We start from the raw sequence: 13536 nt of genomic DNA, 5'->3' as shown, positions 1-13536 counted from the left end.
CGATGGTCCTGCGCAGGCATCTCCGAGCTGCTGCGTGTGATTCTGTGCGTGTGATGAGAGGTAACGCTACAGAATCAGCCCTGTTTTCCCCCATACACCTGCTGTTTTTTCCCCCAATATCTATTTTTAGGGCTGTATGAAAAAGGAATACGGTAACTCTGCAGGGAGGCTTCATCTTTTATTAGACCAACGAATACAGCCGAAGAGACAAGCTTCCAGGCATATCACCCTTCTTCAGGTCTGACCTGCAGGCTGTTTTTTCTTGCTCAAATATAACTTTTCCCAGCTGGCGGTCTAATAAAAGACATTACTCCTCCCTGCAAGCGTCGCCTCACTTCTCCTAGACCACTGTAACCGCTATAACCCCACGAATACCGCCAGGAATAGGTCAGCCAGAGCTTAGGACCCAGAGCCCCGTCTTAGGCTTGCGGGATGTGACAGCTGACGAAAAATCAATGAAGTGTGATGTGCTTTACAGAGCTCCGCTGCGGTACCAGACACGGCTGGAGAGGTGCTCTCTTGCCTCGCAGAGTTAATTGCCCGCCTCGATTTTTAATGAGATTGTTTCGGTCCCCCACCACGGTGAGACCAAACTGCTTATGAAGACGGAAGACCAGACTTAAAGGAAGAGCCGCGGCGGTGCCCATGCTTTGTGTAACGCTCCTCGCGCTGTGTCTGAGCCGTGCAGGTAAGTGCTGCTGCTTCTCCTCCCGCGCTGAGGCTGCAAAAGATGCCCAAGTTTTTTCCTGCCACCCAGTCAGCTGCTGCTTGCTGGGGTGAGGTGGGTGGTCGTCTGTTTAACCTGCTCCTAACTTTGTATTGCAGCCACAGCCGGTTTGGCAACGGGGTTTTAATAACGGCGGTGTGATGGTCACAGAGAGGAAGTTAAAGCAAAATACCAGGGCTCTGGTCCACCCTGAAAAATGCCATTTGTGTTCAATACCTGGGGGCTACCTGGCAAACGCTACTCTGTGGCTTCTGCTTGTGGCAACCTGGCAGGCAGCTGGAAAACTTCTGCTCTTAACATATGACATAGGGGTGCATCTCACCTGCAGCTTGCTTCTCTGTTTTTTTTTCCCCAAAGGCGATGCTCCTTTGTGCAGCGTATTCACCACTGCTTTTTCTAACCTCATCGTCAGACGGGGCTTGTTCGAAGGGGCTGTCGGGCTCTTTTTCCCCCTTGGTATGGCTTCCTCGTCATTAAAAACTGCTCCCCCACACTTTCAAGCTGTCTCCCTGCAAGTATTGAGGCTATGTTATATGAGCACCAACCTTATTCCTCCTGCCTTTCCTTTCTGTGGGATTTCTCCCCTCCAGTCTCTCTTTTTTGCACTTTTCTGCGGCTTCTCCAGCAGCGGAGAAGCTGCACATCCAGCTCTGGGATGAACGGCTTGGCCAAATCTCTGCCATGCTCTCCTGGGGCATCAGGGCCCCTTGAGGGCCCTGGGGCTGCGGGTACGCCCGTGAGGTGTGGGCTCCGAAACAGCGTCATTTTTCTGTAAGGGAGGTTAAACAGAGGCATCGGGCCAGCGCGTTGTGTGTTTGCATGCGTGTGTGCAGGGCGTTATCCTGAAATAAACCTGGAGCGTTATTACGTTCCAGCCCTGGAACAAAGTTGTTGACCCCGCAAGTCTTTTGGGGGTTGTGGATGTTTCGTGTTCAATGGCATTCTCGTTAAATTTCCTGTGTTCGATGACCGTGCACCACTAAGGACATCCTAAGGGGACCGCGAAAGGGCTGGGAGCTGCTTCCTAAGGGTCTCCCCGGAGAGAGGTGTGTGTGGGAGGGGGCTGGACCGTGGAGGCTGTGGGTAGAGGGGGAAGGAGAAAATTTTTCTTTCGCTTCCCCGGGTGCGGATGCAATGCCTGTCTGGCGTTTTTGGTCAGGCAGCCCAGCTTCCTGGGACAAACCCCATGCTCTGTCCCTGATCTGCTGTGGTGGAGCTAGCGATAGCCCTGACGTGAGGAGAAGAAACCTTCAGGAGGGACGTTTGTGATTTCCTTGCTGGTAATGAGAGACCCCAAAGTTTTGTGACAGAGTGGCAAAACGAGGTGGCCCTAGAAGCTGCTCTAACCTGCACTGAAAGTCAAGTGAGTCCATCCCTGGCTGGCAAAAAGGAGAATGAAAAGTCCCTCTCTTCAGCTGGCCTCCCCCTCCCCAAAGCTCGGTAACTCTGCCGCAATTGCAGTGAGGTGACTGACTGCTGCCCTGTGAGTGGCAATCATTAGGCTTCAGAGTTTACAGATGTCTCAGAGGAATGGGCATTTCCTGTGGCTGCAGGTGCTGCTTTGACCTGTACCTCGTGCCGCTTTGAGGGCATCCCGAAAGAGTTAGGGGACGATTTTTTAGGGTGGAAAGCTGCGGCAGGGGAGCAGGCTTTTGCTGCAGCCGGTCCTTCGGCCGTGCCGCTTCCCTCTGGGCCTCCCCGGCTCCCCACAGCCTCACTGTTCGGGTGTCCCCTCCTGCCCTCCAAGGTGCGGGGACCTCCCCGCAGATCCCCCCCGCGGAGGCGTGCTGCACCGGGCGCTTTAGCCCCTCGGTGGTTGCAGCTCTCCCTCGGTGCAGCTGCCGAGGCCCTCGCGCTGGGCGACCTCTGTTTCAAAGCCCACCTCGAAGAAAGCGGGAGGAAGGCCCCAGCGGCGACATCCCCGCCGCGTATCGCTCTCGCTTCCAGCTGCAAGTCGTCCAGCAGCAATAGCCCCACAGCAACCCGACCTTCCCCCCGGCTCCGGCTCCGGCTCCCCGTGGTTCGCTGCAGGTATCGGGAAAAACAGACGTGTTTCCCAGGGTGGCGTTTATCGGGCTGGTTTTTACTACACACAACCACGAGCATCTGATGCTCAAAGCTTGAAGATCTCCTAGAGAGTAATAACGAGGAAGCCCAAACTCGAGACAAAGAGGCTGGAAAGGAAACAGAAAGCTAACACGAAGCCGTCACAGCCCCGGCTGGGGCTGTCCTGCCCTCCCCTCCCCTTGCCTGGCTCTGCCGAGAGTCCCAGTTCCTACAGACTTCGCTGGCAGGGTCTGCCCAGAGGCGGGTTCCTCTCGCATCGCTGCTCTGCCTCGTTTCTTCGGGTCACGCCGTGCCCCGCCTCTGCTCTCCGGGCTCTCTGTGCTCTCTCCCAGGCGTGGCCGCCTCCGGCTCCATTGCTGAAAATGAGGACGCGCTCCTGAAGCACTTATTTCGAGGCTATCAGAAATGGGTCCGCCCGGTGGAGAGCTCCAACGACACCATCAAAGTCCTCTTCGGGCTAAAGATCTCTCAGCTGGTGGACGTGGTGAGTCTCCCCGGGTAAAACATCCCATCCCTTATGGACGGCCTTGCATCCGTCTGGGAGGGCTGGTTCTGCTGTTTGCTTCTGCCCCCAGCGACAGGAATTGCACGGCGGTGGCTGGGCCACAACCCCCGGGGCGTGAAGCGATGGTGGGGGTGGTGGTGGGGGGGGTGTGACCTCCCGCCCCGTTCCCACCGCTGTTCTCGGTGAACAAGGCTTCGCTGCATCATAAATTCATCAGCTGCTCCGTGCTAGACGGTCCCTGGCTCCTGCGTTTGCTGTTTACTGAGGAGGCAGCGACGGGACGGGGTGGGGAAGGGTGGAGCCGGTTGGACGTTGTTCGGCCTGACCAAGGTTTTACGCAGGCCGAAGGCAGCTGATATCTGGACCCAGCTGGCCGCTCAGATAAGATACCGGAGGCAAAATCCCTTTTTCCCCCCCCCCCCACTTGGAAAATTTCCATTCCCTTTCCCCTCCATCACTGCGACGCACAGTGCCAGGCCCTGATTTTCCGCCGGGAAAGTGGGTTCGTTTCCCCAGAGGGGCTGGAGAGCCCCGTCCCGCGGGGAAGCCGGCCGTCGGGAGCTGCTCAGCGGTGCGCGGGGGCGGATGAACGCGGGAAGAGTCGGCTCCTGGCAGCTATTTCGGCATTTCAGTCTTCTCCGCTTCGTGTCACCCTAGGACGAGAAGAACCAGCTGATGACAACCAACGTGTGGCTGAAGCAGGTAAACGAGGCCCTCCTTCCCCCGCGCGGGGCAGGGACCAGCGGCCACCCCAGCCTGCCGGCGGAGCACCACCGATGCCCCTCGGTGATGCTGAGCGGCCAGACAAAAGCAGCACCTTTTATTTTATTTTTTTAAAAGGTTTTTAAGGCTTTTGCCTTAGTCCCATCACCCCAGAAAACCCAGGAAGGGGCAGAGAGGCTGATGGTGGCTGGACAGTGGCCCCTCTCAAAGGGCCAGGAAAGAGGGTATCTGCTTTTTCTGGCCTGTCCCACAGGCCGTGGGCTGACGGCAGCTGTATTTCGGGGACGCGACGTCTCCTGATCCTGCAGTGCCCCTAGGGACTATCCTGTCTCGCACTTAGAGGTCATCCAAGCCATGTCTTGCTCTCCCCAGCTGAGGCTGATGCCTCGGAGAGGTTTCTTCTTCAGCATAAGTAAAGAGAAAGAAAAGGCCAGCTTGTCACCCCCAAAATTAAAATCTGTGGGATTTCTGCAAATTATTCCCCTCTCCCTGATAGACTTGTCTCTGGAAATGATGCTAATTTATACAAATGGTGGAAAGGCACAAGCTGAACAATTAGATCTCCTTTCTTCTTCACTCCTGCAGAACACTGTGTTTGGTTTAGATTACATTGCATCAGTTTTTTGACCTTGTGACAATTATTTTAAGTCTCTCAGGCATGTGAATATCTATAGATGCATCAGCTGATCCCAGGCAGAGGGTATAAAACCCAAGCCTTGCCTGAAATGATGCCGTGGGAAGTAGTTTCCAGGGCTCGCTGGGCTGGTGGAGCAGAAATGCAGCTCAGCTTTTGCTCTTAGTCTGGTGTCTGCAGCACTGCGGTGACTATGCGGTGGATCAGGGCCCCTAAACGCTGTGTGGGAATAACATGCAGAGCTGTCCTGGGAAGAAGCACAAGCTCCCCTTGCTGCAGGGAGCAGAGGAATCCCCCTTCCGCAAGGAAACTTCCTGCTAACCTGAACCCAGCCGGTTGAGAGCCTGCTCTGAAACACGTTTCCCCCATTCAGCTGCATCTGCAGACCCTCACGTGCACAGGGCCAGGTCCTGGCCTCCTCGTGCTGCCCGATGGGCTCGGGTTAGCCCATCCGCGCTGGGGACACCGCTTGTATTGCAACACTGACCTCCCTCGAGACACAGCTTGGGGCCCGTGTTGTCCGTCACGCTGCGGGAAACCAGGGCCTGTTGCAGGTTACAGGAGGTCCATGCGTGTCGCAGGAGGTAGAGACGTGGCCCCAGTCCATTATTTGCCTCTCTGGTGTGAGGAAGAGGAGGAGGAGGAAACCGCTTTCTCCTATCCCTCTGCCTCTTCATGTGGAAGGACCTACCTGGCAGGGGCTGCACTCAGGACACAGCAACTTCTCTGCAGGCCTTTGGAAAAAGGTGCTCAGATTTTAGTCCCGGCAGCTCCCCGGGGGAAATCAGCGCAGTGATTTTCATACGAACCGCTGAGCTGGGCTCTCAGCAGTTGTTACTGCTCCAAGGACCCCTTCCCCGTCTGATGGACCGGGAACAGCAAGGCCCAAATGAAACGCAAAGGGAGCAGAAATGAGACTCAGACTCTGATTTTGACACGTGCGGGTGCTCCCGGGAGGTCAGGCTGAGCACTGGGTGCCCATGGTCTGACCCAGGCGTCCTGCTTCGGGAATTCGTGTGTGCCCCTTGGGTCCTCCTAGCATGAACTGGTCCCACGTGCGATCCAGTGCCCAGGGGATTATTAGAGAGTGTTGGGTGACAGCTGGGAAAAGGTGAACAAAACTAAGCAGAATTTAAACAGATTTGTCTTTCAGGTAGGGAAAAGTGAAAACAAATCAGACAGATCAGAACTCCCTACGGAGGCAGCTCCCCTCCTTTCGTGGGAGCTGGGGAGGGCAGGGGAGTCTGGTGCATAAGGTTGAGGAGGAACCGTGATCGTTACTTCTCTGCATGAGTTTGGCTTTTCTTGGATGAGCAAAGCTCAGAACAAAGGATTTTGTGGGTTTGTTTTGTTTGGTTTTTTGAAAATCAGTTGCTAGATGATGATGGTGGGACCTGATGTCGTCTCACAGAGGGTGCAAAGGAGCTTTTAGGAGCTGCTGAGGGTATCTAAGGTCAGGCAATGTGTAGAGTTTGTCGGCAAGGGTTGCGAGGCCGAGTCCGGCGCTCCTTGGCCTTGTTGCTGTGCGGGGAGCCGGAGTGGCAGCCCAGGAGCAGAAATCTGGCACAGCTGGAGGAAGGGAAGAGCCACGAGAGGATCTTGGAGCAGGGAAGAGAGGAAAGGGCCCATCGCCTCGACTGGTGCAATTCACGTCAGCACAGAGCCCGTGGGGAGATTCCCATTTTAAACCGCTTATCTTCAAAGTCTCCACGCTGTCTATTTCTGGCTCGGGTAAGGAGACACGCAACCGTTTGTCTCGCAGACGTGAAAGAGCACTTCAGCTGCGACAGAAATCGATGCAGGATCGTGGGGAGGGCGGAGGGTGGCAGAGGCAGCAGAAAACCCAGGCTGAGGAGCCACTCCAGTTTCACTCTGGGGGGACGACTACGTCCCCAGGCGACCCACGGGGTACCTGCGCCGGGTGCGTTAGCCTGGACCGTGAGCCAGCGGTGTCGGCTGCCACCGTGGCCCCGACCGTCCCCCCGCGCAGCAGCGTGATGGACCTCAGCCCCTTGCACCCACCTTGGTACCAGGCTTTGCAGCTGCCTGCTCTGCCTGCACCTCGGGCCAGCCCTGATCTTAGGAGGCCCCTGCCACCCCTCTGCCCGGGACCTTGGGCCCTTTCTCCTTCACAGGGGAGGAATATTTTGTGTCTCCCTGTCTGTCTCCGTCTCTGCTGAGGCTCTGGTGTGCTGTCACGCTGTAAAGCACTGCAATAACACAAATGGGTAGGGATGGCCGTGGAAAGCACGCTGAACCAAAGAAATAAGATGCATGGACAGTGTGGTGGGAGAAGCAGCAGAGATTATTGCTTGTTGGTCCATCCATAGACAGTCAGGAACCTGCCCAGAGATGCTGAGGCCCCCAGATCCCTGGGGAGCTCTTGGCACTGGAGCTTAACGGAAAGCATCTCATCTCTGGGTACTGTATCTCATCTTGCTATGGACAACAGTCCATGGCTTTTGCTTTCCCTCTCTGCCATTCTTCAGGACAACTGGGAAACCCATCAATAACAGCCAGGGATCAGAGACCTGCTCTTCTGCTGCACTTCTGTGGAAACCTCCAGGTCCCTGGAGCCACTTTGCTAGGCTCTGCCCCACTGAAAAACTTGACAACGAGAGAAATTTCTTCTGGAATTCAGCATGATGAAAATGGTCAGGACTCCCTCTGCCTCTGCCTTGTTATAATATCAGCTCTTCAGAGTTGTCACCAAATGCTTTGAAACAGTATCATGTTATTTTTCCTGCAATAGTGTGCAGGTGTCTCTACTGGGAGAACAACAATTTGGTTTGCAAGAACAGTGCGCAGACACTGGGAGATGTCAGTCCTGTGCACTGAACAAGGCCAGGTCTTCACTGAAAAGGAATTAAAGGCCACCTCTGTGTCCCGTGGGCAAAAGTAGCCATGTCATTTGACTCTCCTGTGGGGTAGATGCCAGCTGAAAACACTGTAGGGTGGTTTTCCAAGGTAAGGCAAGGTGCCACATCCAAGGGAGGTGGCTCCTTCCTTCCAGAGGACTCCTCTCTGACATGAGGTGGGCTGGGCGGGGAGGTAAGTAGAGTGAGACTTGGTGCTTTCCAGGAACATCCTGGGGTTGCCTGGGAAGGGATGGGATGATCGGGGCCCAGCTGTGCCGGGAGGGGCAGCGCTCGTGGGGGTTAACATGCCCCAGCCGTGCCTGCAGGGCATCCCCTCCGCAGCTGGAGAGCCCCGCGCCAGCACCGCCTGTAGTGCCACGTAATGCAGTTCCTCTGAAGCGGGTGCGGCGGGACGAGCGAGGCTGTGTCTGAGTGGGCAGAGGACTGCTGGCTCGTTGCAGGAATGGATCGACCACAAGCTCTCCTGGAATCCGGAGGAGTACGGCGGGATCACTGCCATCCGCGTCCCCTCCGAGTCCCTCTGGCTCCCCGACATCGTTTTGTTCGAAAAGTGAGTAGCGTGGCTACAAGCTCAGGGCCGAGGCCGGGGATGGACGGGCGAGCTCGGGCAGCGCGCTCCAGGTGCTCCGGGTGTCCTGAAGCCCACGTGTGCTGCTAGAAAGCTGCTCCTCCGGGCCGTGCGCGTGTCCGCTTCCCTCGTGCCACGGGGCAGAGAGTGGAGCTGGGATGGGGCCGGGCTGGGGCCAGCGTGGTCCCGAACCTGGCACTGTTTCTCCCTGTCCACCTCCCAGTGCCGACGGACGCTTCGAGGGCTCCCTGATGACCAAAGTCATAGTGAAGCACAACGGAGCGGTGACCTGGACACCACCCGCCAGCTACAAGAGCTCCTGCACCATGGACGTGACCTTCTTCCCCTTCGACAGGCAGAACTGCTCCATGAAGTTCGGGTCGTGGACGTATGACGGCAGTATGGTGGACTTGGTGCTAGTGGATGAAAATGTGGACAGGAAAGACTTCTTTGATAACGGAGAGTGGGAGATCTTAAATGCCAAAGGTATGAAAGGCAACAGGAAGGACGGCCTGTACTCCTACCCATTTGTCACTTATTCCTTCGTTTTGAGACGACTTCCACTGTTTTACACTCTATTCTTAATAATCCCTTGCCTGGGATTGTCCTTTCTAACTGTCCTGGTGTTTTACCTGCCTTCGGATGAAGGAGAAAAGCTCTCACTGTCTACATCGGTCCTCGTCTCCCTCACTGTGTTCCTGCTAGTGATTGAGGAAATAATCCCTTCTTCTTCCAAAGTCATCCCTCTGATCGGCGAGTATTTGCTCTTTATCATGATATTTGTGACCCTCTCCATCATTGTGACCGTCTTCGTTATCAACGTCCACCACCGCTCCTCAGCAACTTACCACCCCATGGCGCCCTGGGTGAAAAGACTCTTCCTCCAGCAGCTGCCCCGGCTGCTCTGCATGAAGGGCCACGTGGACCGTTACTCCTTCTCGGAAGCCGAGGGGAAGGAAACCACCTTGAAATCAAAGCTCCCGGGGAAGCAGAAACACAGGCAAGCAAAAGATGGGGAGAAAATTGTTATTGCCTTTCTGGAAAAGGCAGCTGATTCCATTCGATACATTTCCAGGCACGTTAAAAAGGAGCATTTCATCAGACAGGTAGGTGAAGGGAAGCAAGACGAGACCACAGCTTCCCTGACAGCAGTGGTTTCTAAAATTTTCCTTTTCTGCATGCCTTTCTATTTGCCTTTTCCTCCTGCCCTCATGTGGGACATGTCCTGGGGGCTTCCCCTGCTTGGTAAACGACATGGTTTCCAGGAAAACATATTGCTCCAAGGGGAGCTGTGCTGTGCTGAGCCCCTGGTCTTCACTCACAAAAGGCCTCAGCAGGCTATCCCAAAGGAATTCCCATCTTGGGACTATTGGGATAACCTTGTTCTGCCTGAGCTGGGGGCAGGCACCAACGTGGAAGATCTCTGAGCTGCCACATGCTCCAAAATTATACCTTTCTCAATACCCACAGGCATCACCAGGACTTGGTCTTGGCCTCTTAGCCCTTCTACAGAGTGTAGCTGCACCATTTTGAGTGGGGGTTTTCTTGATTTACGCTATTCTCAGTTTGGGTTACTCCCTAAATGTCATCCTTCTCCTCCCTCCAGCAATCTACCTTGCTATTAAAATACCAGAATTTTAAAATTTAACTCAGCTACAATGCACATAAACAATGCATCTCATGTGAGGGCAAGACAGCAGAAGGGAATGAGCACAACAGAGCATGGAAAGAGAAAAACTATTGTTACCAACCTCCTAGCAAAAACCAGGGCTTTGTTCAAAGTGTGCTGAGAGGGCTTCAGCAGAAGGATGAAGAGTGAATTAAATGTGCAGCGGAAAAGTGTTTGAACATACAGTGTCCATGCCTGAAGCCTTCTGTTTGAAGCTGAGATCATTCAAAAAGAAGTCCCGTGAATTACTTTTATAAATAGCTCCAGCACGTGTGCAGGGTTGGGCCGGAGCAAAACCCCCTCCTGCACGTGCACAGCCTGAGCCAGCAGAGCACTTAAGAAACAGAAACCAATGGGACCACTTGTGCTGGAAGCAATGTCTGTGGTAAAGTGCTTTGCTAGAGCCAAGTACTAGCACTCAAAGGGAAATGCATTTCTGTTAAAAGAAACACAAATCATTATAAAGCCATCTTGAAGCCTGAGTCGGGAAACTTTTACATATGCGCTTAGCTAAAAGCTTTTGCATGGGCTGAAAGAAGTCTCTGATTGTCGTGTGCTTAAAGATATGGAAATGCTTTGGTGCTTGAGGGACTGGCAGCAATCGGTGCTGAAAAAGTCTTTTTTTTCCCCGCAATGTTGATTTCAGGCTACAGTACACTACACACTTCTATTTTTAAAATAAGATTTTTACAGCTGAAATGTAGATGAAAGTCTTCAAAATACCATGCTCATTAATATCTCTGGTTGTTCTCCCTCTCTCCTTCCCAGGTCGTCCAAGACTGGAAATTTGTAGCTCAAGTCCTGGATCGGATTTTCCTGTGGTTATTTCTGGTGGTCTCAGTGACGGGTTCGGTTCTCATCTTTACCCCTGCGTTACAGATGTGGCTGAACAGTAGTTTGTAGAAAATGCTCCCACACTCGCATACACCAAGCTCAGTGCCATGGGATGGTGGAGCATCTAGGCTTCATTTTTTATCGTACAGGTTGGGATGCAACAGCAAGACTGAGTGAAGCTGGTGAAGGTAACAACGGGCATTGACTGGTGCTTTCTATCTTCATGCAGCTCTACCAGTTAGAGACTTGGCTGAGATCGGAGAAGGGCTTGGTGGCAGCCGAGAACTGGAGTGAACAGGGGTGCACAATCAGGTTATAAGTAGTTTTTCTGGTAGCCTGGTGATGCTACAGGATGAGCCAAAATTATTAGTTTGAAATGGTAATAGAACTTTTGGTGCAATGAATATGTTTAAAAGTCAGATCCTTCAGTTAAAATGCTATGCTATAAAAGAAGTTAGATTGTAGTAGGAACACTGAATCAATACTTAGTTTATCTATCTACATTTTCAAGTAAAAACCACAAAGGCTCTACAGATGGCCTTGGGCATGTGTCAGAACTGGCTATTGCATAGCATGTGCATTAGAAGAAGTACAAATACCTTTTAGATGGGACATTCAAAGCCTTAACTCTGTGGCTTCACCTTGCTGTCAGGATTGGCTCAACAGTGAGGGAACTTGCAGCTCTGCGCACCTGGTACCAGCCGTTCTGGCATGCACGTGTTGTCTCTCCTCTTGGCAGTTGGGACACTGCAAAGTGTTACCCACTGTTCAGTATTATTTGCATTTGTACCTTGTGCTCAGTAACATACCAAAAGGCTGAGCAAGTCAGGGTTTTTCCCATGCTTCTCCTCGTGGCAACAACGATCTTCCCAAACAGTCCAGCTGGAGAGGAGCCGTGGAGATCCTTTTTGGTAAATGAAACTTGTGGTTGGTGCAGAAGTGGAGTTTCTCCTAAAGCTGTGGGTTGGGCTGGCTGCCAGAAAGCTATCTCTTTGGGTGTTGCTTGCTGAAGTTTCCCAGCCAATTTGGAATTTCATTCCTGTGGTTCACTGAGAAGGGATCCTTCTGCTGTATTAGAAACACTGCTTCAGAGTGGAAATGAGACCTGACAAAAAAGGTACAGGTGAGATTCTCACCGCTTTCATTGGGATGAAGTTACGCTGACATGAAGTCCTTTAGAGAATCCCACTCAGACATTTTCGATGTTTTCAAGGCTAACAAGGGATTCAGACATCCAATTTCCAAGAATCTCAGTGTGAGTCTAGTGTTAAGTCTTTAGGTAGCCTTGAAACTCTCTCCCTAGGGGTAGAAGTTAGAAGATATTAAAAATACATAAACATATTTGTGTGCTTGGGTTATATGTGCACACCAGACCTCTCTGAGTTAAGATCATCCCCAGTGTTGTTTCGTCGCTGCAGAAAGCTTTGTTCACTTGTGCAAACATTATTAATAAAGCTGTATTTAGTAAATGATTCCCGTGGGCAAAGAATGCCCATGTATTACTGCTGTTTCTTTTTTTGTCAGTGTAACTTTTAGCCCAGTTAAAAAGCCTTGCCTCAAATTATTCAAAAAGAGGGTTTTCCATGTGCTTGGAAATTCCTCATTACGTTTTATGCCTGGGGGGGGGGGCGGGGGGGATGGGTAGCACGTTCAGAGCTGGTTATTCTATCATAAAATTGTAGAACAGGCTGCTTAACATATGGAGATAGATGTGTTCGTGTAAACACTGGTGTCTATATAAAAATCTTACACATTGGCCTTATTTAGAGCTGCTGGGATCTCTTCTTTGCATTGTTCAGGTCAGTGTGTTCCCCCGGCGTGTGAAACGTCCCTAGCAGAACAGCTTGCAAACCCTTCCGTGTGGCAGTCGATGAATTCAATCAGCGTCAGGTTTTCCCTCTAAGCACTGCTGCCAGGGGTCAGTCTGTCTGCGGGGCGAGACGGATGACAACACCCTGCCCTGGGCAAGGGCTCCAGGTGCTTGTGAGCAGATGGTCCCGTCCTCACCTTGCGACACTTCAGCTGCCTGCCCCGCCGCGTGGTTGGTGATGCCCTTGGTGCTCCCTGGTCCTTCTGCAAGGGCAGAGACACGTGTCTGTAACCATGAGCTTCACGGCGTGACTGCCCAGCAGGTTCCCCGGGGTGGTCTCGAGACGCAGTTGCAGGCAGTCATTTCTCCTCAAAAAAAGGCCATGATGTCCAACTGGATGGGTAACAGCTCTTGCTACATGAGCCCCTGAATTATTTGCAGCACAGAGTCTACCTAGGAGAAGAGGAGTATGATATTCCCTTTTCCTCTGTCTCACATGGCTTTGGATGATGCCAAGCTGCTCCTTCTGCCTCAAGCTGATAAAGGTCACCAAGGCTCAAGTCCTCAGGGTGAGAGACACGCGAACGCTTTGCACAGGCATGGCTTTTGGCCTCGGGTCTTCCTAGACCTGCCTGCAGGTTTTCTATATCCATAGCCTCACTGCTCGTTATTTCCTCTCACTGACTGTTTCTGAGCTTCCGTGAATATGTTGGTCACTGGCCTGCAAATACCTAGGGGCTATTAAAAAATGTCTCTTTTGTGTGGGTACTTTGATGTGCAGTCAGATGTGGCCCCTGCTGCAGCTCACCCTGAGCTGAGATGCTCACCGTGCCCTCACCCTCTCCAGACAGCAGTCTGTTTTCACCAAGCTGGCAGAAGCGTAACCACATGCCAGGCCTCCCGTCTCCTCTCAAACACAGCTGAAAACGGCAAAGGATCCAACAGCCACCGAGTGGAAGGAAAGAGGGGGGAAATGGTACCTCAGCACCCAGGGAAAGACACAACATGACTTTCTAAGGCTAACTTTCTTAGGATACCAGGCTGATGAGCCTGTGTTTGAGGCCCTCAGGAAAGACAGAGAGATAGGTGGTATATAAGTGGCACGAATGGGGAGGTGGTG

At 52.9% G+C, this 13536-nt stretch overlaps 1 protein-coding gene across 1 annotated transcript; it reads left to right on the top strand.

The window, feature by feature from the left end:
• Positions 1–296: 296 nt before the first annotated feature.
• Positions 297–12078, top strand: CHRNB3 (cholinergic receptor nicotinic beta 3 subunit). Its single transcript, XM_026098787.2, has 6 exons — positions 297–688; positions 3127–3278; positions 3957–4001; positions 7976–8085; positions 8327–9209; positions 10541–12078. The coding sequence occupies exons 1-6, from the start codon at positions 646–648 to the stop codon at positions 10673–10675; spliced, it is 1368 nt and encodes a 455-aa protein (XP_025954572.1). The 5' UTR covers positions 297–645; the 3' UTR covers positions 10676–12078.
• The last annotated feature ends 1458 nt before the right edge of the window (positions 12079–13536 follow it).

The sequence above is a fragment of the Dromaius novaehollandiae genome, chromosome Z (assembly GCF_036370855.1).
Source record: "Dromaius novaehollandiae isolate bDroNov1 chromosome Z, bDroNov1.hap1, whole genome shotgun sequence".
Taxonomy (NCBI): Eukaryota; Metazoa; Chordata; class Aves; order Casuariiformes; family Dromaiidae; genus Dromaius; species Dromaius novaehollandiae.
Note: the sequence above shows the minus strand (reverse complement) of the source record. Positions and strands in the feature narration are given on the sequence as shown.